The 24,441-nt window shown below is 36.4% G+C and overlaps 1 protein-coding gene across 6 annotated transcripts in view; it reads right to left on the bottom strand.

Annotated features, from left to right (window-relative positions):
* DCAF10 (DDB1 and CUL4 associated factor 10) overlaps nt 1-24,441 on the bottom strand; it is a 56,804-nt gene that overhangs the window by 8,429 nt on the left and 23,934 nt on the right. For 5 of the 6 annotated variants that reach the window (XM_073806307.1, XM_019948943.3, XM_073806309.1 and 2 more), the window contains 2 exons: nt 10,553-10,750; nt 1,249-1,451 (listed from right to left, as the gene is read on the bottom strand). In XM_073806307.1, the coding sequence (XP_073662408.1) occupies nt 1,249-1,451; nt 10,553-10,750 (401 nt within the window). The remainder of the gene's footprint in view (nt 1-1,248; nt 1,452-10,552; nt 10,751-24,441) is intronic. The other variant, XM_033858295.2, reaches the window with a different exon arrangement.

Genomic DNA, 24,441 nt, shown 5'->3' with positions numbered 1-24,441 from the left:
CAACTTCTATCATCAGTACTGAAATTATGTGAATACCATCTTTGAAATGCAATACAAACTTAACATTGAAATCTGGGAAAATAAAATGAATATCAGATAGGTGAGTCTGACGTATCACTCCAAATAGCAGTCTCTATTTCACACTTTTCTTGTGGCCGCACATTTCTGTGGGGACTTCTTATTAATCTAATTTCTTTGGATGGTATTAAGTATCAGAATTACCTTTAGAAGACAGAAAACCTTCCTGGTTTTTAAGCAAAACATGCCAATTTAGACCTTCTAAATCACTACTTCTCACTAAGCTCACTAAGCTAAAGTTGATTATTAATGTTTAACCTAAAAATTTGAAATGAAAAGGACTGTACTTGCATATTAATGAAATCCCTTGCTTGCAAATAAGTTGGTAAAACTTAAATTTCTACTTTTAGCAGTGAAATTAGGCAACTGCAATACAATGAGCCCTGCACATTCCCAAAGGAGTCTTCAGAAGTGGCCCTGTGCATAGAGAAAGATTCCAACCATTTGAAGTTGATTTTAAACAACAATTTATGAACGTTATATTTTCCAAATGCTTAAGTATTTTTTTTCTGAGTTCTTGTTCATAAACACAATATTATAACTAATGAGTATGTTCCTATATCAGCCCTCTTCTTCCTAAAGGTAGATATAATATAGTCTCTATCATGTAATGTAGTACAGAGTTTTCCTGAGACCCCATTTTGTTTAAGTCCAATGGAATTGGCAACAGGAAAAGGAACAGGGCTTTAGCAAGAGGATGTTTATAGGTCATGAGATAAGATGGCACCAACTACCTGTGTCTGGACATCTGAAAGTCTAGGATGCAATACAGACTTAAAATTAAAACTCTATATTGACTATAACTTAACAGCTCTGCTGGGTTCCAGAAAAACTTAAAAAAGATTGACAGTAATTTGGGCCATCACTAATTTTTGAGATAATGGTGATCTACAAATACTGATGAAGACTTTCTGGCTAGCAGAGGGCTAAAAAAATTTTTTTTAGAGTTAGAAGTTATTCTTCCTATATCATTTGTGAGACAGAGGCACAAATTAAAACTATGTCAGAGATACATGTAGATCATTATACTTCCTTACTGAGCTTTCCAAAGAATATCTTTTAACTTTCTTCCCTTCTTTCTGCTGTCATTCTCAGAATAGAAACATATACCATCCCCATGTCTGAGATTACTTAGAAAAAACTTTCTTTAATCAAAAAAGGAAAGCTTACCTGAACTTGATGTTGTTCTTCTTGCTCTCAGAATGGGATAGCTGCCTACTTCTAAAGACTTGGTTAAGTCAAGATCATGCAAAATCAAGAGATATCCAGAGGACGTTGAGATCAACATTTTGGAACAATCTGGTGTTAATCTCATTCTCATGAGAAAACGTGTGTGAAAGAATTTCTTATGTGGACACCCATCTTCTGTACACCTACAAAAGAAATCAAACCAACAAAACCTAGAGTTACCATAAATATAAGCATTCAGTGATAGTCATATTTTTGCCCTTCAAACTAGAATTTACACTTGATGTACACTCAGACTTATACATACGAAAAATTTTTGCTCACCATTCCTTCTTCCATCTCTAACTTTTTTTTAAAGATTATTCTTTCTGAAGTATATTAAATAAAATTTTGTTGAGATAAACTCTCACTTTTTATAGTTCTGAAAATCTTTATTTCACTCTTTGATTAAAGGTTTAGCTGAGTCTATAACTTTAGGTTGATAGTTATTTCTTTCTGAATATTGAGGATAATATTCCAGTGAGTTCTGCCTTCTATTGTTGCTATTTTTAAGTCTACTATCAGTCGAATTGTTACTTTGGATAATTTTTTTTCCTTTGGTTGATCTTCTCGTTGTTTTGGAGTATTGCAGTTTCACTATGACGTGTAAATTTGGATTTCTTTTCATATATCTTCATTGGGATTCATTTGACTTTCTAAATCTTAAGATTCATATTGTTTATATATTCTGGAAAATTTTCCATCATTATTCCAATATTGCCTCTCACCTATTTTCTCTATTCTTTTGGAGCTCTAGATAGATATCTGAAACATTCCCATTTGACTCTCCTTGTCTAATAACTGCTCTTTCATGTTTTCTATCTCCTCATTTGCATCTGTTGCCATCTTGGTTTTTCAATATCTTTCTTAACCTGTTTTTTAAGCTGTGTCTGCTACTTGTTTTTATAGACTTCAATAGTTCTATTTCCTTACTTCTTTAAGTTCTATTTGGCTCTATTTCAAATCTGTATGACCTTTTGAATAGATTTTTATTCCTTGCCTATGTTTTTTAGTCCCCATTTTATTAACTATTTTTAAAACTGTGAACTTTGTCATCCCTACAGAAAAGTACATAAATAAGACATATGTAGAGTTTAAAGAAAAATGAACAGCTGTTATTCATCACCCATGTTAAGAGGTAGAACAATACCAGTACTTTAAAAGTCCCCTCTGTTCCTCTTTGCTGTAGCATCCTTCAGTCAGCATACAGTGCTTCAAGCATGCAATAACTTTTCTTATCTCTCTGAGGATATTTATAGGTTTTTAAAATTTTAAGTTTTCTTCTCCCTATGTAGTCTCTACTTTTTCCAAGATATCTCCCCATTTGTGTGAGTCTTTTCATAGAAACTTTTGTCAAATGTCTGATTATGTTTGGCTGTCTGCTCATAATTAAGAGTGGGGAACTAAAAACCTGACTGGGAACTCTGAGTGCAAGGGTAGGCTTGAGCTTCACTAAATAGGGTGAAGCCATTTTTTGAGGAACTCCTAATGTCAGTACCTTTAGTTCATTAACGGAAAGAACTTGTGAGGATCTCTAAATTCAATATTCAGTGTGCATATGTTCACTTAATCCCCCTGATTTTGGTAAGGTACCCAAGCCTTCAACTGTGTCTTGGCATCCTTTAATACAGATATTCTCTATTTTACCTCTTTAGAGAATAAAATTCAAAATTCCTGCTGAAATGCGAGGAGGTAAATAGCCCATCAGTATGGATTAAGGGAGGAGATATAAGTTCTTAAATATCTTTCATTTGAATCCTTATTTTAGCTACCCTTTCTGTTACAGAATACCGAGAGTTGCCAGTTACTGTGATTTTTGAGGATTTTGTATAAATATTCTTAAGTTCTTAACTTTTTCCCACTGCCAGTTTAGGATTCAGCTTTCTTGTACTTACTAGTAAGTAAGTTTAAGTGAGTTGCTGAGTCAGTTGCCACTCATCTTCCTGCCTTCCAGATTTTAAAACTTTATTGTCATTCCTTCCTTTCCTATTTCCCCATCTTATGAGTTTATACCCTTCATTTTAAAATTTGCTTATATTTAATTTTAGAGGAATCTTTTCATCCATAGATTCTATTTAGGTCTTACAATAACTTAAATGAAATTTTAGTTTTCTCCATAATAGTTATACAGATCTTCTGTTGCAATTTATTCCTGTGTACCAACTAAATTTTTTTAAGAACATTTATTTATTTATCTATTTATTTTATTTATTTACTTATTTATTTTATTTGGCTGTGCCACACGGCATGCATGATCTTAGTTCCCCCACCAGGGATCGAACCTGTGCCCCCTGCAGTGGAGTCATGGAGTCTTAACCACTGGACCACCAGGGGAGTCCCCAACTAAATTTTTTAATTACTAAAAACTATGTACTTAAAAAAAATTTAAATTGTTTGTAGTGATATATAGGAACACTACTGATTTTTACATTTTGATCTTATATCTAACAACCTTAGTTAATGCTAATTAATTCTGGTAATCTGTCAGTAGAATTTCTAGAGTTTTCTATATAGACCCTAGGTGTCTAAAAACTGTGGCCTATGGGCAAAATCTGGATACTGCCTGTTTTTATATAAAAAGTTTGTTGGAACATAGCCATACCCATTCATGCATTGTCTATGGCTGCTCAGAGAAAATATAACACACAAAGCCTAAAATATTTATTACACAGTCCTTTATAGAAAGTTTGCCAGCCCCTGATACAGATAATCGTATCATCTGAGAATGATATTGTTTCATTTTTTCCTTTCCAATCCTAATATATTCCAATCCTTGTTTTTTTTACTGCACCAACTAGGACCCTGCCTCCCTCCAACCCAAAACAATAGTGAACAGCAGTAGTAATAGCAAGCATGTTCTCCTTCCTGATTTTATAGAGAAAATGTCTAAAGTTTCACCATTTAAAAATGTGCTATAGGTTTTTAGTGCCTACTTTTGATCAGTTTCCTTCTATCTAGTCATCAATACAATCCAATTTTAGAACATTTTCATCACTCTAAAAAATCACTCTTGCCCATTAGCAGTCATTCCCTTTCCTACTCCCAGCCACAGATAACCACTAATCTACTTCCTGCCTATTGCTGACATTTCATATAAATAGAATCATACAATAAGTTGTCTTTTGGTTTGGCTTTTTCACTTAACTTTTTTGAGGTTCAGCCATATTGTAGCACGTAATAGTACTTTGTTCCTTCTCAGTACCACATAGTATTCTATCGTATCGATATACCACATCTTGTTCATCCTTTTACCAGTTGATAAGTATTTAGATTGGTTCTATTTTTTTGCTATTATGAATAACACTATTATAAGCATTCTTTGTGTGGACATATATATTCATTTCTCTTGGGTAGATATCTAGAAGTGGAATTGCTGGGTCATATGGCAACTCTGTGTTTAACATTTTAAGAAGCTGTCAAACTGTTTTCTAAAATGGCTGTACCATTTTATATTCCTACCAGCAATATATGAAGTTCCAGTTTCTCCATATTCTTGCCAATATTTGTTGCTGTCTTTTTTGTTAAAGCCATCTTATTAGATGTGAAGTGGTATCTCATTTTGGTTTTAATTTGCATTTCCCTTAAGACTAATGATGTCAAACATCTTTTCAGGTGCTTATTAATCATTTGTGTATCACCCTTGGTGAAATGTCTATGTCAGTATCTCGCCCATTTTTAAATTGGGTTATCTGAATACATATAAGTGAGTTAGAAGAATTCTTTATCTATTCTGGACACAAATCCTTTAGCAGATGTGATTTACAAATATCATATCCCATCCTGTAGTTTTTCTTTTCACTTTCATTTGTTGAACAGACTATCCTTTCCTGAACTACTGAATTACTTTAGTACCTTTATTGAAAATCAGCTGATCATAAATATAAGGGTTGATTTCTGGACTCAATTCTGTTCCCTTAATTTATATTAGACGTCTATCCTATGCCAGTACCACACTCTCTTGATTACTATGGCTTTGTAGAAATTTCTGAAATCAGGAAGTGTGAGTCTTCCAATTTGTCCAAAAAAAAGGCAGCTGGAATTCTGATAGGGATTGCCTTGAATCCATAGATTAATTTGGAGAGAATTGCCATCTTAATGATATTGAGTCTTCCAATCCATGAGCATGGAATGCTCCCTCCATTCGTTTATATCTTCTTACATTTCTTACAGCAACGTTTTAGTTTTCAGCGTACAAATCTTGTACTTCTTTTGTTAAATTCATTCCTAGGTATTTTATTGTTTTTTAATGCTATTAGTGGAATTTTTTCTTCATTTTTGGACTGTTCATTGCTTATGAATAGAAATACAATTGATTTTTATATATTAATCTAGTATATCTTATGACCTTGCTGAACTTATTAGTTCTAGTAGTTTTGTGAATTCAAGATTTTTTTTTTTTTTTTTTTTTTTTTTTGGGGTACGCGGGCCTCTCACTGTTGTGGCCTCTCCCGTTGCAGAGCACAGGCTCCGGACGCGCAGGCTCAGCAGCCACGGCTCACGGGCCTAGCCGCTCCGCGGCATGTGAGATCTTCCCGGACCGGGGCACGAACCCGTGTCCCCTGCATCGGCAGGCGGACTCTCAACCACTGCGCCACCAGGGAAGCCCCAAGATTTTTGATATATAAAATCATATCTTCTACATATGAAGATAGTTTTACTTCTTTCCAATCTACATGCCTGTTATTTTTCTTGTCTGTACTTCCAGTGCAGTTGTACTTCCAATACAGTGTTGTATAAAAGTGGTGAGAGCAGACATCCTTGCCTTGTTCCCAGTCTTAGGGGGAATGTATTTAGTCTTTCAACATTAGGTATGATTTTAGCTGTAGGTTTTTCATAGCTGTCCTTTATCAGGTTGAGAAAGTTCCCTATTATTCCTAGTTTTATCACAAATGGGTGTTGGATTTTGTCAAGTGCTTTTTCTGACTTTATTGAGATGATCATATATATGGGCTTTGACCTTTATTAATGTGATGTATTACATTGATTTTTAGATGTTAAACCAACCCTATCTATATTCCTGGAATAAATTCCACTTGGTTGTGACATATAATCCTTTATATATCTTGCTAGGTTTGATTTGCTAATATTTTGTTGAGGACTTTTATCAAATTTTTGGGAGAGGGATATTGGTCTGTAGTTTTCTATTCTTAATGATGTTTGTCTGGTTTGGTATCAGATTAATACTAGCCTCATAAAATGAGTTGGGAAGTGCTCTCCCCTCCTCTATTTACTGTAAGAGTTTGTGAAGGATTAATATTATTTATTCTGTAAATGTTTGGTAAAATTCACCAGTGAAGCGTTTTGGACCTGAGCTTTTCATTGTGGGAAGATTTTAAAATTCAATTTTTTTTTTTTTTTTGCGGTACGCGGGCCTCTCACTGTTGTGGCTTCTCCCATTGCGGAGCACAGGCTCCGGACGCGCAGGCTCAGCGGCCATGGCTCACAGGCCCAGCCGCTCCGCGGCATGTGGGATCCTCCCGGACCGGGGCACGAACCCGTGTCCCCTGCATCGGCAGGCGGACTCTCAACCACTGCGCCACCAGGGAAGCCCTAAAATTCAATTTTAAACCAATTCAATTTCTTTACTTGCTATGTAGGTCAGTAGGTCTATAGACTTTCTGTTTGCTCTGGAGTCAGTTTAAGTAATTTATGATTCTGTAGGTATTTGTTTATGTAAGTTGTCTGATTTGTTGCCATAGAGTTTTTCATTGTATTCCTTTGTAATACTTTTATTTTTTTTTATAAAGTTGGTAATGATGTCCCTTCTTTTGTTTTTAATTATGAACAAATGTTGAATTTTATTCTTCAGTTGAAACAATCATATGGATTTTTCTATTTAACCTGGTGTGATAAATTATACTAATAGAATTTCTATTGATAAATCTTTTCATTTCTAGAATAAACCCAACTTGGTCATGATATATTTTTTTAAATTAATTAATTAATTTATTTATTTATTTTTGGCTGTGTTGGGTCTTCGTTTCTGTGTGAGGGCTTTCTCCAGTTACAGCGAGCGGGGGCCACTCTTCATCGTGGTGCGCGGGCCTCTCACTATCGCGGCCTCTCGTTGTGGAGCACAGGCTCCAGACGCGCAGGCTCAGTAGTTGTGGCTCACAGGCCCATTTACTCCGCGGCATGTGGGATCCCTCCCAGACCAGGGCTCGAACCCGTGTCCCCTGCATCGGCAGGCAAACTCTCAACCACTGTGCCACCAGGGAAGCCCGGTCATGATATTTTGATTAATATCTTACAGGATCCAATTTCCCTTTTTTAGAATATTCGCATCTACATCCATAGTACAGACTGACCTTTCATTTTGAGTTTGTGTATCAAGGTCATACCTGAGGTAAGAATTCCATTTTTCTGGACTCTGAACAGTTTAATAAGATTGGAATGTTCTGTTTCTTGTAATATTTGGTAGAAGTCACCTGTAAAATTGACAGGCTGCTGTTTTATTAGTAGATAGGTATTTTTTTTTTAAATATTTATTTACTTATTTGGTGGCGCCGGGTCGTCGTTGCTGTGTGCAGGATCTTCATTGCAGCATGCGGGTTCTTTTCTTTCTTTTTTTAAAAAAATCTTTTATTATTATTATTTATTTATTTAGGCTGTGCTGGGTCTTAGTTGCAGCATGCGGACTTCTTAGTTGCCACACATATGTGGGATCTAGTTCCCCAACCAGGGATCGAACTCAGGCCCCCTGCATGGGAGTGTGGACCACCAGGGAAGTCCCAGTAGATAGGTTTTAATTGATTTTTTCATTTCTCTAATAGCTAAGGCAGAAGTGACAGCCCTGCATGAAAACTAGCCAGAGCTGATGCAGGTGGCAGTGCTGGAACTGGATCCTGCGATTACTCTGCTATGTAAGGGGGGCTTCAGCTACTAGATCATAGGGAGAGATCTTGAGGAAAGTATCTCTAGAAGAGGTGCCACGGTACCCAGAAGGTGCCAGGATATGACACGTGGGGATGATTCATGACAGTGACTATTTATCAATTAGTATGGAAGAAGTTCAATCTTTTAACAACCTTTTCAGCTGAACCAGTGCATAATGGTTAAATATCAGTCCTGGTAATAAGTCTATTTCAGGTTTTCTATTTCTTCCTTGATCAGTTTTGCACAGGTGTATTTTTTGTGTAAACTATTTCATCAAAGTTTTCAAGTATATTGGCAAAAGGTGATCTTACTCTATATTTTTTATTGTCTTCTTTCTAATTGCTGAGATTGTGTCCTCTTTTTTCCTTAATGTATCTTATCAGAGAAGAGCAGGCTTTTAAAAAATCTTTATTGTATTTCATTTTCTATTTCATTAATTTCTGCTTTTTTAAAAAAAGATATTTATCATTTCCATACATCTACTTTCATCAGGTTTACCCTTTTTTATCTTTTTCAGACTTTTTGAGTAAGATGTTTAATTAGTTCATTAATTTTTAGTCTATCTCCTGATTTCACTACGATTTTTTTCTTTGATCCATTAATTATTTAGGAAGTAAGTTTATAAGTCTCCAAACCTGGGAATTTTTATTTACCTGTTGTTCATTAAACTGTACTGGGATCAGGGAAAATGGTTTGTGTGATAACAATTCTTTGATATTGGTTGAGACTTACTTCGTAGTCCAGAACATGCTCAATTTTTGTACATGTTCAAACTTTGCTTTAGAGGATGTATTCACTATTTGGGAGCAGAATTCTACATATGCCTACTAAATCAAGCTTATTAATATTATTAAAATATTCTATAGACTTACTAGTTTTTTGGTCTATTTTATCTATTAGTAAATGAGAGAATGATGTTAATATTTTCCACTGAGATGGAGATTCTCACTTTTTTCTTGTCTGTTTTTGCTTTTTATGGTTTGAGGCTATGTTATTAGGTACACACAAGATAAGAATTTTTATGTTCTAGTGAAATAAACCTTCTAATATAGTACCTTTTTAAAATCACTAATAATGCTATATGCCTTAAACTCTATTTTGTCTGCTATTAATGTAGATATAACTATTTTTCTTTGATTTGTATTTATCTTTTATTTTTTCCCATCATTTTACTTTCAAACTTTCTGTGTTTGTATGTTTTAGGTATACTACTTATGAAGAACATACATAGAGTTTGTTTCTGTTTTTTTAATCCATCTAGTACTATCTAATAACTGGTTACATTAGTCCATATATACTTATTCTAATTGTTGATATTCCATTATCTGCCTATCATATTCTTGTGCTTCCTAATTTGCCTGTTTTTTTTTTAAAAAATGATTTTCCCCTCTTCTTCTCTGCCTCTATTGGATTGATTGTATTTTTTAGCTTTTATCCTTCTACTAATTTGGAAGTTATTTATATTCCTATTCAAATTTTATTTCTAAACTAAAAAATAATTAATTAGTCCTAAATTTAAACAGACACGCTTGTCTTAGTTTAAAGATAATCAGTAGCTCTATGCTTTGCTCAAACAATATGAATAACTAGAAATCTTTAAGAATATCCCCCTAGTTTTACATATGAGCTCTAAAAAGAATATTTCAGAAACATTCCTGGTGTATATTACTGTATTGTCATTTTACCAAAGCTAGCAACAGGAATATTATAATTATTTCCCAAACTTCAACTCTTTCAATTCTCTATAAGGAGATATTCTACAGAAGTGTTTCACAACACAGGCATTAGTGACATTTTAGATGGGATGACTGGTCCCCTGTGCAAACTGTCCCATGCACTGCAGAATGTTTAGAAACTCTGATCCCTGCTCACTAAATGCCAGTAGAAATCCTCCTCTCTTCTCCTGTAGTGACAACTAAAACTGCACTACACATTATTTCCAAACATTCCCCTAAGGATCAGTACCACTCCAACTGAGAAACCACTCTTTTAATGCATGAAAACAAAGTGCAAAAATTACAAAATAGATTTAGAATTGAAGGACCAAAGAGCGAAAAACATTTCAGTTCCACAAAGGAAATAATAACAAAAATACTTTTCCTTAAATTCAGGAAACTCATCTTATAAACCAGTTTTCATCATTAACTATATTACTTGGTCTCCTTTCCACATAATTTTCTCCAAGTTTTTTAGTCACAATATGTGACTAAGTGCAAGGAACAAGATGGAATCACTTTCTGATTGTTTTTTCCCAAAGCCAGTTTCTTTCTCCTAAAGAGATATGAGAGCTAAGACAGAACACTGAATTTGTTTACCATCTTAAAAACTTTTTTGTTGTTCATAATCCTAACATGACCTCCTATTCACAAACCTGTTGGTGTCCCAAATAATGACATTTCCATCAAATCCTGACGTTACTAAGAGTCTTGTATTAGTATCATATTCGATGTTCTTCACCCAGCTAGTGTGACCATGTAAAGTGCATACTTTGCTGTTCAGTTTTCTCAGATCCCATAGTGCTATTGTAGTGTCATCAGAGCAGGTAGCAAACAGCCGGTTATCAAGAAATCTACAAAGCAGAAAAGAAAAACTAGTTCATTTAATCTCTTATTAAAGAAAAACTGAGAAGCAGTCTCTGTATTAGGAATCAAGAAAACAAATCAAAAAAGGACTACAAACTCACTGTATAAACCCAGTGATTCTAATATATAATAAATAGTAAGTGTAATTCACATAACCACAGAGAAGGATACTATGATTTAGTGAGGGCCATGTTGCAATTTTATCTGTTTTACATTATTGATTTTTACTCAAAACTAGAAATAGGGGTGGGTGTTTAGAGAACACTGCTAGAGAAAATGAATTTTAGAATCTGTATAGGAAACACAAATGGTGAGAGACAATTTAATAGGAGACAAAGGAGATTTTGAATACTTAATTGCAAGTGAAACATGTTAAGCATAAAGTGTTCAAAATTATGAGAAATATTTACTCTGCTACCAATAACATCTCTATCTATTTAGAGTACATTTCTCTTTAGAATACATTTACATATAAAAATTGCTACTAAAGTGCCATAATTTTTAATCTATTAATTCAAAGCCATTCCCCAAATAATCTCACTTCTAGGACAACCAAGAAGAAATGGAAAAATTCTTAAAAAGGTAGAGTTTCCCAAGACTGAACCAGGAAGAAGTAGAAAATATGAACAGATCAATTACCAGCAATGAAATTGAATCAGTAATTTAAAAATTCCCCACAGGGACTTCCCTGGCAGTCCAGTGGTTAGGACTCTGTGCTTTCACTGCCGAGGGCCCAGATTCAATCCCTGGTCTGGGAACTAAGATCCCGAAAGCTGTGTGGCGCAGCCAAATAAATAGATAAATAAATTTTAAAAAATTAAAAAATAAAAGTAGGGCTTCCCTGGTGGCACAGTGGTTAAGAATCTGCCTGCCAATGCAGAGGACACACATTCGAGCCCTGGTCCAGGAAGATCCCACATGCTGCGGAACAACTAAGCCCGTGCGCCACAACTACTGAGCCTGTGCTCTAGAGCCTGTGAGCCACAACTACTGAGCCCACATGCCACAACTACTGAAGCCCGTGCACCTAGAGCCTGTGCTCCGCAACAAAAGAAGTCAGCTCAATAAGAAGCCCATGCACCACAACGAAGAGCAGCCCCCTCTTGCCACAACTAGAGAAAGCCCACACGCAGCAACGAAGACCCAACACAGCCAAAAAATAAATTAATTAATTTAAAAAACAAACAAACAAGGTCCCTGTGCTACTCTATAGCACAGGGAAATCTACTCAGTACTCTGTAATAACTACATGGGAAAAGACTCTGAAAAAGAATATATATATATATATATATATATATATATATATAAAACTAAATCACTTTGCTGTACACCTGAAACTAACAAAACACTGTAAATCAACTATACGCCAATATAAAATAAATTTTTTAAATTAAAAAAAAGACTTAGGGTGGGAAGCTGTTGTTACTTAGTGATTATATATATTTCAAAATAATTTTATGGCTATGCATAAATTAGTTTGTAAACTACATTAATAAATTAATAAGATTTTTTAACAAACTTAAAAGCTTTTTTACAGCAAAGGAATCTATTGGCAAAATAGTTTGAAAAGACAACCTACTGAATGGGAGAAGATACTGCAAATGATACAGCTGATAAAAGGTCAATATCCAAAATATATAAACAGCTTATACAACTCAACATCAAAAAATACTAACAACCCATCTTTTAATTTTTAATTTTTCCAAAGAGAAAATGCAGATGGCCAAAAGGCACATGAAAAGATTAAAAAACCACAATGAGGTATCACCTCACACCTGTCAGAATGGCTATCATCAAAAAGAACACAAATATCAAATGTTGGTGGGTATGGGGAGAAAAAGGAACCCTCATACACTGCTGGTGGAAATGTAAATGGGTACAGGCACTGTGGAAAACAGTATAGAGGTTTCTCAGAAGCTAAAAATAGAACTACCATATGACCCAGCAATTCCACTCCTGGGTATATATCTGAAAAAAAACAAAAACACTAATTCAAAAAGATACATGCACTCCAATGTTTATAGCAGCATTATTTACAATTGCCATAGTATGAAATCAACCTACGTGTCCATCAACAGATGAATGGATAAAGAAGATGTGTTATATATATACAATCGAATACTACTCAGCCATAAAAAGGAATGAAACTTTGCCATTTGCAGCAACATGGATGGACTTAGAGGGCATTATACTAAGTGAAATAAGAGAAAGACAAATACTATATGATATCACTTATATGTAGAATCTAAAAAATACAACAAACTAGTGAATAAAATTTTTAAAAAGGCAGACACAGATACAGAGAATAAACAAGTGGTTACCAGTGGGGAGAGGGAAGCAGGGAGGGGCAGGAGAGGGGTAGGAGGGGAAAAAAAAATGGGGTTATTATGGGATTATATGAAATCATCTGTGTGAAACTTTTGAAAATTGTAAAGCACTACAGAACTTTAAAAAATCTTTCATTCAGTAAAAAAAAGAGAAAACATACCATCATTTTTTATCTATTAATTCAAAAGCATTCCCCAAATAATCTCACTTAGCAACATTTTATTGGACCAGTCAAGATTACAAAATAGATAATTAACAGTTTTCCAAGGCAATAGAAATAAAAGCAAAACTACATAAATGGGACCTAATCAAACTTATAAGCTTTTGCACAGCAAAGGAAACCATAAACCAAATGAAAAGACAACCTATGGACTGGGAGAAAATACTTGCAAACGATGTGACCTCCAAGGGCTTAATTTCCAAAATATACAAACAGCTTGTACAACTCAATAACAAAAAAACAAACAACCCAATCAAAAAATGGGCAGAAGACCTAAATAGGCATTTCTCCAGAGAAGACATACAGATGGCCAATAGGCACATGAAAAGATGTTCAACATTGCTAATTATTAGAGAAATGCAAATCAAAACTACGATGAGGTATCACCTTACAAAATGGCCATCATTAAAAAGTGTACAAATAAGGGCTTCCCTGGTGGCGCAGTGGTTGAGAGTCCGCCTGCCAATGCAGGGGACGCGGGTTCGTGCCCCGGTCCGGGAGGACCCTGCATGCCGCGGAGCGGCTGGTGCCGTGAGCCATGGCCGCTGGGCCTGCATCCGGATCCTGTGCTCTGCGGCGGGAGAGGCCACAGCAGTGAGAGGCCCGCGTACCGCAAAAAAAAAAAAAAAAAGTGTACAAATAATTAATGCTGGAGAGGATGTGGAGAAAAGGGAACCCTCCTACACTGTTGGTGGGAATGTAAATTGGTACATCCACTATGGAAAACAGTATGGAGGTTCCTTAAAAAACTAAAAATAGAATTGCCATACGATCCAGCAATCCCACTCCTGGGAATATGTCAGGAAACTCTAATTCAAAAAAAGACATGTACCCCAATGTTCATTGCAGCACTATTAAAATAGCCAAGACATGGAAGCAACCTAAATGTCCAAGGACGGATGAACAGATAAAGAAGACGTGATATATATGTACAAAGGAATACTACTCAGCCATAAAAAAGAATGAAATAATGCCATTTGCAATAACCTGGATGGACCTAGAGATTATCATACTAAGTGAAATAAGACAGAGAAAGACAAATATGGTATGATATCACTTACATGTGGAATCTAAAAGATGATACAAATGAACTTATTTATAAAACAGAAACAGACTCACAGCCCTAGAAAACAAACTTATGGTTACAAAAGGGGAAAGGGGGGGTGCATAAACTAGGAGTTTGGGATTAGCAGAAACAAACTACTATATAGAAAATAGATAAACAACAAGGTCCTACTGTATAGCACAGGGGACTATATTCAATATGTTGTAATAAACCATAATGAGAGAATATGAAAAAAATATATATATAACTGAATCACTTTGCTGTATATCAGAAAATAACACAACATTGTAAATCAACTATACTTCTATAAAAACAAAGTAGACAATTAAAATACTCTATAATTCAGATTTTTAATTATTTTACACTAATTTCTCAATCCTTAGTGAGAATATATTTTATATAAACACTTAAAAAATAACCTACCTATCACATTTTAATTTCTGCTCAATTCAACATTAGGATGCCTTCTCTAACATATTCTTTTATATATAACTAATCTCTCGCAGAAGAAATGAATTCTGGAATTTCTTATATATATATATATATATATAGTTATTTTGAATTATTATTATTTAGAATTATATAAAATTATTTTGTCTCAGAAATCAATCTCAATATCCACAACAGCATAATGGCCTTCCTGAAGCTAACACGATTTTAAAATCCCAGGCTTTTGTACAGGCTGTTTCTGCTACCTGAAACCACATCCTCCCTACCTCTTGACCTGGATAACACTTGCTTTCTTTTTAATAGCCAGCTATCATCCCTTCCAGGAAGGCTTCTCTCTCTATCCAGCCTGGGCCAGATTTACCGATCTTCTAACTTCCCAAAGCACTCTACAGTTCTATGGTAATACTTAATGTTACAGTGTAAGGAATAAATTTACAAGGCTATAAACTCCTTGAAGGCAGGGGAAACCTGTCTGCATAATTCATGATTAGATCTGCAGTACCCAACACACACAGTCCCACTCACGAATATTTATTAAATAAATGAATAAGACAGAAGTTCACTGCCTAATGGAGAAGACATTAGAAATACATAGTTATACAAAATACATGTGTGGGGAGTAAGCAAAGAAAAGAGGATGTTTAGGACAGGTTTCATGGTGGTGTCATTTGAACTGACTTAAAAAAAATGAGCAGGAACACCCTAAGTGGCCAAGGGGTAAGCAAAGTTACAAAGGTGTGTACAGGGATAGTGTACTCTTGAGAGGCAACAGCAGTTAAAAGTGCTGTGTGTGGAAAAGTAGAGACAAGTAGAGAATACATCATGGTATTATTCTATAGTGATTCCCAATAACTATTTCTTAATTATAAATACATGCCCATTGAAAATATTTTTTTAAATGGAAAAAAACCTACACCAAAAATAATGACTGTAATTGATATTTAGCCTAATTCATGTATTTCAAGACTAATATTATTTCATAACTATTTTGCCATGTCATTAAAGATTTATTGACAAAATAATTCTTAATGGCTGAATAGCATTCACCGTATGAGTGAACCATAATCTTTTCTATTTTAAACTAATTTGCAATTTTTGGATGTTTAGATTGCTGCCAATTTATTACTATTCAAAACACAATGATGGGGCTTCCCTGGTGGCGCAGTGGTTGAGAGTCCGCCTGCTGATGCGGGGGACGCGGGTTCGTGCCCCGGTCCGGGAGGATCCCACGTGCCGCGGAGCGGCTGGGCCCGTGGGCCGTGGCCGCTGAGCCTGCGCGTCCGGAGCCTGTGCTCCGCAGCGGGAGAGGCCACAGCGGTGAGAGGCCCGCATACCACAAATAAATAAATAAATAAAAATTAAAAAAAAAAAAAAACACAATGATGAATATGCTAACAGCCAAATATTAATCACATTCCTAGTTATTTTTCTAAATACATTTCCAGAAAAATGTATTGTTAAGTAAAAAGGGATTTTTTTTTTAAAAGGTAAGGCTTTTGATACATATAGACAAATTGTCCTCAAAAGAACATACCAATATCTAGTTCTACCAGCGGTTATGAGAGTGTCTGCTTCTCCAAACCCTTCCCACAGAGGTATTTTTTTAATACCTGTGCTAAGTGCTAGGAAAAAAATATCATCTTGTTTTAGGTTGAAACTTATTTTTAGTAAAGTTGAACTTTTTTCATATTAATTGGAAGATTATATTTCTTTGGGGAATTGCTATTCATGTTCCTTGCTGATTTTCCTCTTGCAATATTAGTTTTATTATTGAGTTACAAAATATTACTAATATTCTTCAGTTTTTCAAATACAGTATGTTGAATATGTTTTCCATATATTTCTATCTTTAAACGTGGTTCACATGTTTTCTTACCATATCAAAAATTTAATTATTATATTGTCAAATCCATTTTTCTCCTTATAGTTTTACCTTTACTGATGAGGCTTTTAAAAGTAAAAATATTTCAATGACTTCCACACTTGACAGGAATTATACGATTTAAAAAAATACAAAATAACAAAGGCTACTGGAAAGTCAAGTCAGACTTTTAAAATAAATTGATCATCATCATAGAAGCATCTTTATATATTTGAAAAATTTAGGGAAAAAAACACTAAGCTATTTTATTTCATACAGAAAATAATGCACATATGGATTCAAAACCCCAGTGGGATTATATTGCTGTACGCCGCAGTGGTCCACCTTGAAGGGTTTTAAGCAAGAAAGTGACATGATTGGTTAAGACTTTCAGAAGGATCTCTGAGCTGGCTAGGTTCCAAAACTATATTCATAAAAAATAAAATAGAGGGATTGGTTTAAAAATTTTTGTCAGTAAGGCCACTGAGAAAAATTACTATTGTTGCATGGATATTTTAATATCAGTATGCAGAAAATCATGGAACAAAAGTTAATAATTTTTAATTGAATAAGTTTACTTTAATGAAAAATTCAATACTTAGACTTTAGTTTTCTCATTTTTCCCTCAAAGTATTACCTGTTAAAAATTTTGGTACTGGAGAATCATTGGTAAAGAGAGTAGATAAATTATAGAAAATTAAGAATGTAGACTAGGAGACCAGTTAAAGCACCCTCAACAATTCTTATCCCAAAGTAAGTAGACACGGAAAGTGTAAAGTGGTAGATAAGTCTTGGAGATCTGGCCCAATCCTCTCAAATTAAAACTTAATCTACCTAATAAGTTAATAATTATAAAGTATTTTTAACTACATGGTCTCTAATAAACAAGAGACACTCCACACACATTGAAATCTATGAGTTTCTGAATTACAGAACTTTTCCATATGTCTCCATTAAACTCCAATATGTGACAGCTCTGGATAAATTGAGGTCTTCATTATCAGAGGATGATTGGTAAAGGATAACAGCAACTGAAATTGAATTTTCTTAAAACAGATACCAACATTTCATTGTACAAGGGAAAGGAAGTGTTGTATATTTTTTAAAAAACCAACTAAAAATCATCAAAAAAGGCCTTTTAAAATTTATTTAACTACATGCAAATTCTTAGAACAAGAATAAATTAAATGTTTGGGTTTTTTGCATAATCTTTCCAATGAAATTATGAAGCAGAATATGACATCCTTACTTCATATCTGAATTTTGTACTATAATAAAAAGAGGGCCATTTCTGTATAACATTCAAGGTCTTTATCAATTTTCCCAAAGGCCTTTCCTTAGTCCTGTGGGATATTCACATAATTCTTTGAAGTTTCTATCATGTCATCATTTCTGTCGTTCTCTTTTCTCTAATTGATAACTAGTCTCACTCTATCAGATCCTCATTTGCCAATGATTTTGACCAGTCCTCTAACATCACTCTCAAGGCCTTGCAAAATTTTACATCCTTTGCAAGATCAGAAATTTCATGTTCCCCATGATAAGCACTGAACCTACATTATATTGTTTGAAATATAACAATCAGGAAAAGACCAACAAAGACAGTGGGAGGGAAAAGCAGATCCTGGAATATTTAAATGGGTACTAATATTTTAACTGCCATATCACTAAGTAAATATTCTTAGGATAACCTCAGTTCCCCCTCTAACCTCATAACTGGGGGACCTTGATTATTAAATGGACTCTTAAACTCTTAAACCTTCATGAATGAGAAGTAAGGCTGTATATTGGGCTTAAGAATTTAAATTACAGGGGCTTCCCTGGTGGCGCAGTGGTTGAGAATCCGCCTGCCGATGCAGGGGACACGGGTTTGTGCCCTGGACCAGGAGGATCCCGCGTGCCGCGGAGCAGCTGGGCCCGTGAGCCATGCCCGCTGGGCCTGAGCGTCCGGAGCCTGTGCTCCTTAACGGAAGAGGCCACAGCAGTGAGAGGCCCGTGTACCACAAAAAAAAAAAAAAAAAAAAAAAGAATTTAAATTACATATTTTTTCCCTTACTTTCATATGAAGCAACAGAAAATACTCTCCAAAACTATCAATATTTTTATTTTACAATATAAGCAAACCTCAAAACTAAGAAATGAACTAGAAGACATTATTAAGTATGTGGAAAATGACTATCTAGAACCAAACCAGGAAATGCATGTCCATATCTCTGAACAGTACAGTGAGGTGGTCTAATGGAACTGAGTATGAATTCCAGCTCTACCACTTCCTATAAAAAGACCCCGGGGAAATCTCTTTATCTGAGTTGCAGTTTCTTCATTCCTTAAAATGAGTACAATATCTGTCTCACATCAGGATACTGTGAGGATTAAACAATATAATGTATCAAAAGTGCTTCACAAAAGGTTTGGCACATGGTAAGCACTCAAAAAATTAATAAGTAATACACAATTAAGCTCATGCCAGAGGACCTTTCAGATCCTTACTCAAAACACTTAAGTGATATGTACTTCTAAATAGCTTCAAAATCTGTTTTTCTAACAAACAGATAAGAAGCAAATTCAAATTTGTAGGTGTGGGGTTCTAGGACAGGCACATTGATAGCATCAAATGAGAACTGACATTGAAAAAGAACACAAATTCTAATAGCAAATTAGTCAGAGGTCATTTTGAGTAGGGGCAAACAACTTGACATGTCTTTTCTTTTTGAGGTAAGAAATTTTAAAATTGTAAAATATTAGAAACATAAAGAAAATTATGAAGAATATAACAAACATCTGTGATACCCACCACCCAGCTTTATCAAATTTTAACATTTGGTTATATTTCAGATTTTTTTGAACATTACAAACCCAATTGAAGACCCCTGTATATCCCTCCCCAATCCCATTCCCCTCCCTCCCTCTCCAGAGGGAACCACTATCCAAAATTTGTTGTCTGTCACTCCCCTTGCAAGTTTTTAATACTATGAATTCATAAGTATGTATCCATAAGTAATTTACAGTTTGGTTTTGCATTCAACTTATTCTGTAAATATTTAATGAGCACCCACTATGTGGCACAGTTCTAGGTGCTGGGGATAGAGCAGAGAACAAACAAATACATGCCTTCATCAAGTTTATTTTTAAACTTTATATAAATGGTATCACACTGTACAGCTCATTTTACAATTTGCTTTTCTGGCTCGACCTTTTATTTCTGATATATCTCAGATGCTGATGCTTCTAGTTCATTTATTTTAACTGACGTATAGTATTCCATCGTATGAGTATACAATTCATTTATCTTCCTTTTATGTTTTGTTTTTTTGGCCACGAGGCATGTGGGATCTTAGCCCCCCGACCAGGGATTGAACCTGCACCCCCTGCCTTGGAAGGCGAAGTCTTAACCACTGGACCGCCAGGGAAGTCCCTTATCTTCCTCTTGATGGAGATTTGTTTTCAACTTCTATTACTAACGATGCTGTAATGAACCTTCTTTACACATTTCCTTGTTCACATGTGCTTTAATTTCTTTTAAACAATCGATCTTCAATTTTACCAGATATTGCTAAATTGCTCAAAATAATTTTACCAATTTATATTCCATCAATAATGTCTAAGAGTTTTCTATTTCTCAGCATCTTTGTCAATATTTGATATGTCTTCATTGTTATTTTTATTTGCATTTCCATAACTAGTAAGCTTGAAAATCTTTCCATATTTATTGCTCATTTTATTTTCTCTTATGCGAGTCTCTGCCTATTTTGCTCTAAGGTAATTGTTTCATATATTCTGGATACTAATCCCTTTTTTTTTTTGCGGTACGCGGGCCTCTCACTGCTGTGGCCCCTCCCGTTGGGGAGCACAGGCTCTGGACGCGCAGGCTCAGCGGCCATGGCTCACGGGCCCAGCCACTCCGCGGCATGTGGGACCTTCCCGGAACGGGGCACGAACCCGTCTACCCTGCATCGGCAGGCGGACTCTCAACCACTGCGCCACCAGGGAAGCCCACTAATCCTTTTTTTGGCTATGTACATTGAAAATATCTTCTCGCACCAGCTTATAGCTTACCTTCTCACACTGTTATGTCTTTGGTTATAATGAAGTTTTAAATTTTAATGCAGTTGAATTTATCAATCCTCAATGGTTTATACTTTTTGTGTCTTAAAAAGAATCCTTTCTCGTACTTAGAACATAAATATTCTATATTTCTTCTAAAAAGGTTTGCTTTCATAATTACGTCTTTAACTGGCAGTTATTTTTAGTTATGGTATGAGATAGAAATCTAATTTCATTTTCTTTTTTCATACATATAACAAATTCTCTTTTCCATTTTCCCCCACTGGTTTATAATGCCCCTGCTGTCATATATAAAATTTTCATATATGCATGGGTCTGTTTCTGGAAGTTCTATTCCATTCCATAGGTCACTTAATCTATCTCTGTCCTAAGACAACGTCTGATATCTGGAGGGGTGAGTACTCCTACAATCTCAGTCTTCCTCAAACTTTTCTCAGACATTCTTGCCACTTTGCTGTTCAATATGAACTTTTAAATCAAGTTAAGAAAAAAAAAAAACATTCTGTTGGGATTTTGATTAAAACTGCACTAAATTCATAGATTAATTTGGGAAGAACTGACTTCTTTATAATACTTAATTTGCTCCTTCAGAGAAGATTTGCGTTTCTCTTGGCAGCCCTGCCAAGCTGGATCCAGTTTAAAATTGCTGGCTGGAGGGTTTTGGACCATATCACAGTGTGAAGGCTGCATGAAGGCTGGCTTGTGGTTAGAAATTCAGAGATTTTCTGACATCCCTCTACCCAATGCCACAGTCTAGATGAACAAGGTGGTTTATTTCTAGATCACCTTTATGCTGAAATTGTAGCCCTTTGCAGTCCCCAGCCTTATGCAGAGTTTTCTATTAGACTCCTCACCTTGAACTGGACGTAGAATTAACTCTCCTGTCCTTTGTACTCCTCACACCTGTCAAAACAGAAACTCAAGAGTCACAGGCATTTGGCAGATGCCTTCAGGGTAAAAAGCCAGCTGAGTACGTGTTTACTTCTTTGCATTCCTGCTTCACTTTTGGCCCTAGGCTTCCTTTCTTTCTTATCAGTTCAACTCTACATTTAAAAAAATATTAAAAAAAAATTTATCCAGCATTTCTATTTTTAGTAGAAAGGTTGTTCAAGGTATTTACAATCTTCTACAACCTAATTTTTATCTGCTTGATTTACCAGTTTTGGACAGAACTGTATTAAAATCTCTTAATATGATTATAGACATGTAATTCATTATTATTGTTTTTGCTTTCTTAATTTGAAGTTGTATACAAGCTCATGATTATGATATCTTCTTGGTGGATTTTTCTTTTTATTAATATTTACTGTTGCACTTTCCTTATTAAAACCTTTGGTCTGGAGAAGTCAGGGAAGATGGCGTAAGAGTAAGACGCAGAGATCACCTTCCTCCCCACAGATACATCAGGAATACATCTACACGTGTAACAACTCCTACAGAACACCTACTGAACGCTGGCAGAAGACCTCAGACCTCCCAAAAGGCAAGAAACTCCCCACGTACCTGGGTGGGTCAAAAGAGAAAAGAATAAACACAGACAAAAGAATAGGGACGGGACCTGCACCAGTGGGAGGGAGCTGTGAAGGAGGAAAGGTTTCCACACACTAGGAAGCCCCTTCGTGGGCGGACACTGTGGGTGTCGGACGGGGGAAGCTTCGGAGCCACGGAGGACAGCACAATAACAGGGGTGCGGAAAGGAAAGCAGAGAGATTCCCGCACAGAGGATCGGTGCCGATCAGCACTCACCAGCCCGAGACGCTTGTCTGCTCACCCACTGGGGCGGGCGGGGCTGGGAGCTGAGGCTCGGGCTTCGGTTGGAGCACAGGGAGAGGACTGGGGTTGGCGGCGTGAACACAGCCTGCAGGGAGTTAGTGCACCACGGCTAGCCGGGACAGAGTAAGGGGAAAAGTATGGAGCTGCCAAAGAGGCAAGAGACTTTTTCTTCCCTCTTTGTTTCCTGGTACGCGAGGAGAGGGGATTAAGAGCGCTGCTTAAAGGAGCTCCAGAGACAGGCGCGAGCCGCGGCTAACATTGCGGACCCCAGAGACGGGCATGAGACGCTAAGGCTGCTGCTGCTGCCACCAAGAACCCTGTGTGCGAGCACAGGTCACTATCCACACCTCCCTTCCGGGGAGCCTGTGCAGCCCGCCACTGCCAGGGGCCCAGGATCCAGGGACAACTTCCCCGGGAGAACGCACGGTGCGCCTCAGGCTGGTGCAACGTCATGCCGGCCTCTGCCTCCTCAGGCTCGCCCCGCACTCCGTACCCCTCCCTCCCCCCGGCCTGAGTGAGCCAGAGCCCCCCGAATCAGCGGCTCCTTTAACCCCGTTCATCTGAGCGAAGAACAGACGCCCTCAGGCGACCTACACACAGAGGCGGGGCCAAATCCAAAGCTGAACCCCGGGAGCTGTGCGAACAAAGAAGAGAAAGGGAAATCTCTCCCAGCAGCCTCAGGAGCAGCGGATTAAATCTCCACAATCAACTTGATGTACCCTGCATCTCTGGAATACCTGAATAGACAACGAATCATCCCAAATTGAGGAGGTGGACTCTGAGAGCAAGATTTATTATTTTTTCTTTTCCCCTTTTCCTCTTTTTGTGTGTATGTGTATGCTTCTGTGTGAGATTTTGTCTGTATAGCTTTGCTTTCACCATTTGTCCTACGGTTCTATCCGTCCGTTTTTTTTTTTTACTTTTTAAAAAAATTTTTTTTCTTAATAATTATTTTTTATTTTAATAACTATTTTATCTTACTTTATTTTCTTTTATCCTCTTTCCTTCTACTTTTTCCCCCTTTTATTCTGAGCTGTGTGGATGAAAGGCTCTTGGTACTGCAGCCAGTAGTCAGTGCTGTGCCTCTGAGGTGTGACAGCCAACTTCAGGACACTGGCCCACAAGAGACCTCCCAGCTCCACATAATGTCAAACGGCGAAAATGTCCCAGAGATCTCCATCTCAACACCAACACCCAGCTTCACTCAACAACCAGCAAGCTACAGTGCTGGACGCCCTATGCCAAACAACTAGCAAGACAGAAACACAACCCCACCCATTAGCAGAGAGGCTGCCTAAAATAATAATAAGTCCACAGACACCCCAAAGCACACCACCAGACGTGGACCTGCCCACCAGAAAGACAAGATCCAGCCTCATCCACCAGAACAAAGGCACTAGTCCCCTGCACCAGGAAGCCTACACAACCCAGTGAACCAACTTTAGCCACTGGGGACAGACACCACAAACAACGGGAACTACGAATCTGCAGCCTGCAAAAAGGAGACCCCAAACACAGTAAGATAAGCAAAATGAGAAGACAGAAAAACACACAGCAGTTGAAGGAGCAAGATAAAAACCCACCAGACCGAACAAATGAAGAGAAAATTGGTAGTCTACCTGAAAAAGGATTCAGAATAATGATAGTAAAGATGATCCAAAATCCTGGAAATAAAATAGAGAAAATGCAAGAAACATTTAACAAGGACCTGGAAGAACTAAAGATGAAGCAAGCAACAATGAACAACACAATAAATGAAATTAAAAATACTCTAGAAGGGATCAATAGCAGAATAACTGAGGCAGAAGAACAGATAAGTGACCTGGAAGATAAAATAGTGGAAATAACTACTGCAGAGCAGAATAAAGATAAAAGAATGACAAGAACTCAGGACAGTCGCAGAGACCTCTGGGAC

This window comes from Tursiops truncatus, chromosome 6, assembly GCF_011762595.2.
Source record: "Tursiops truncatus isolate mTurTru1 chromosome 6, mTurTru1.mat.Y, whole genome shotgun sequence".
NCBI classification, from domain to species: Eukaryota; Metazoa; Chordata; class Mammalia; order Artiodactyla; family Delphinidae; genus Tursiops; species Tursiops truncatus.
Note: the sequence above shows the minus strand (reverse complement) of the source record. Positions and strands in the feature narration are given on the sequence as shown.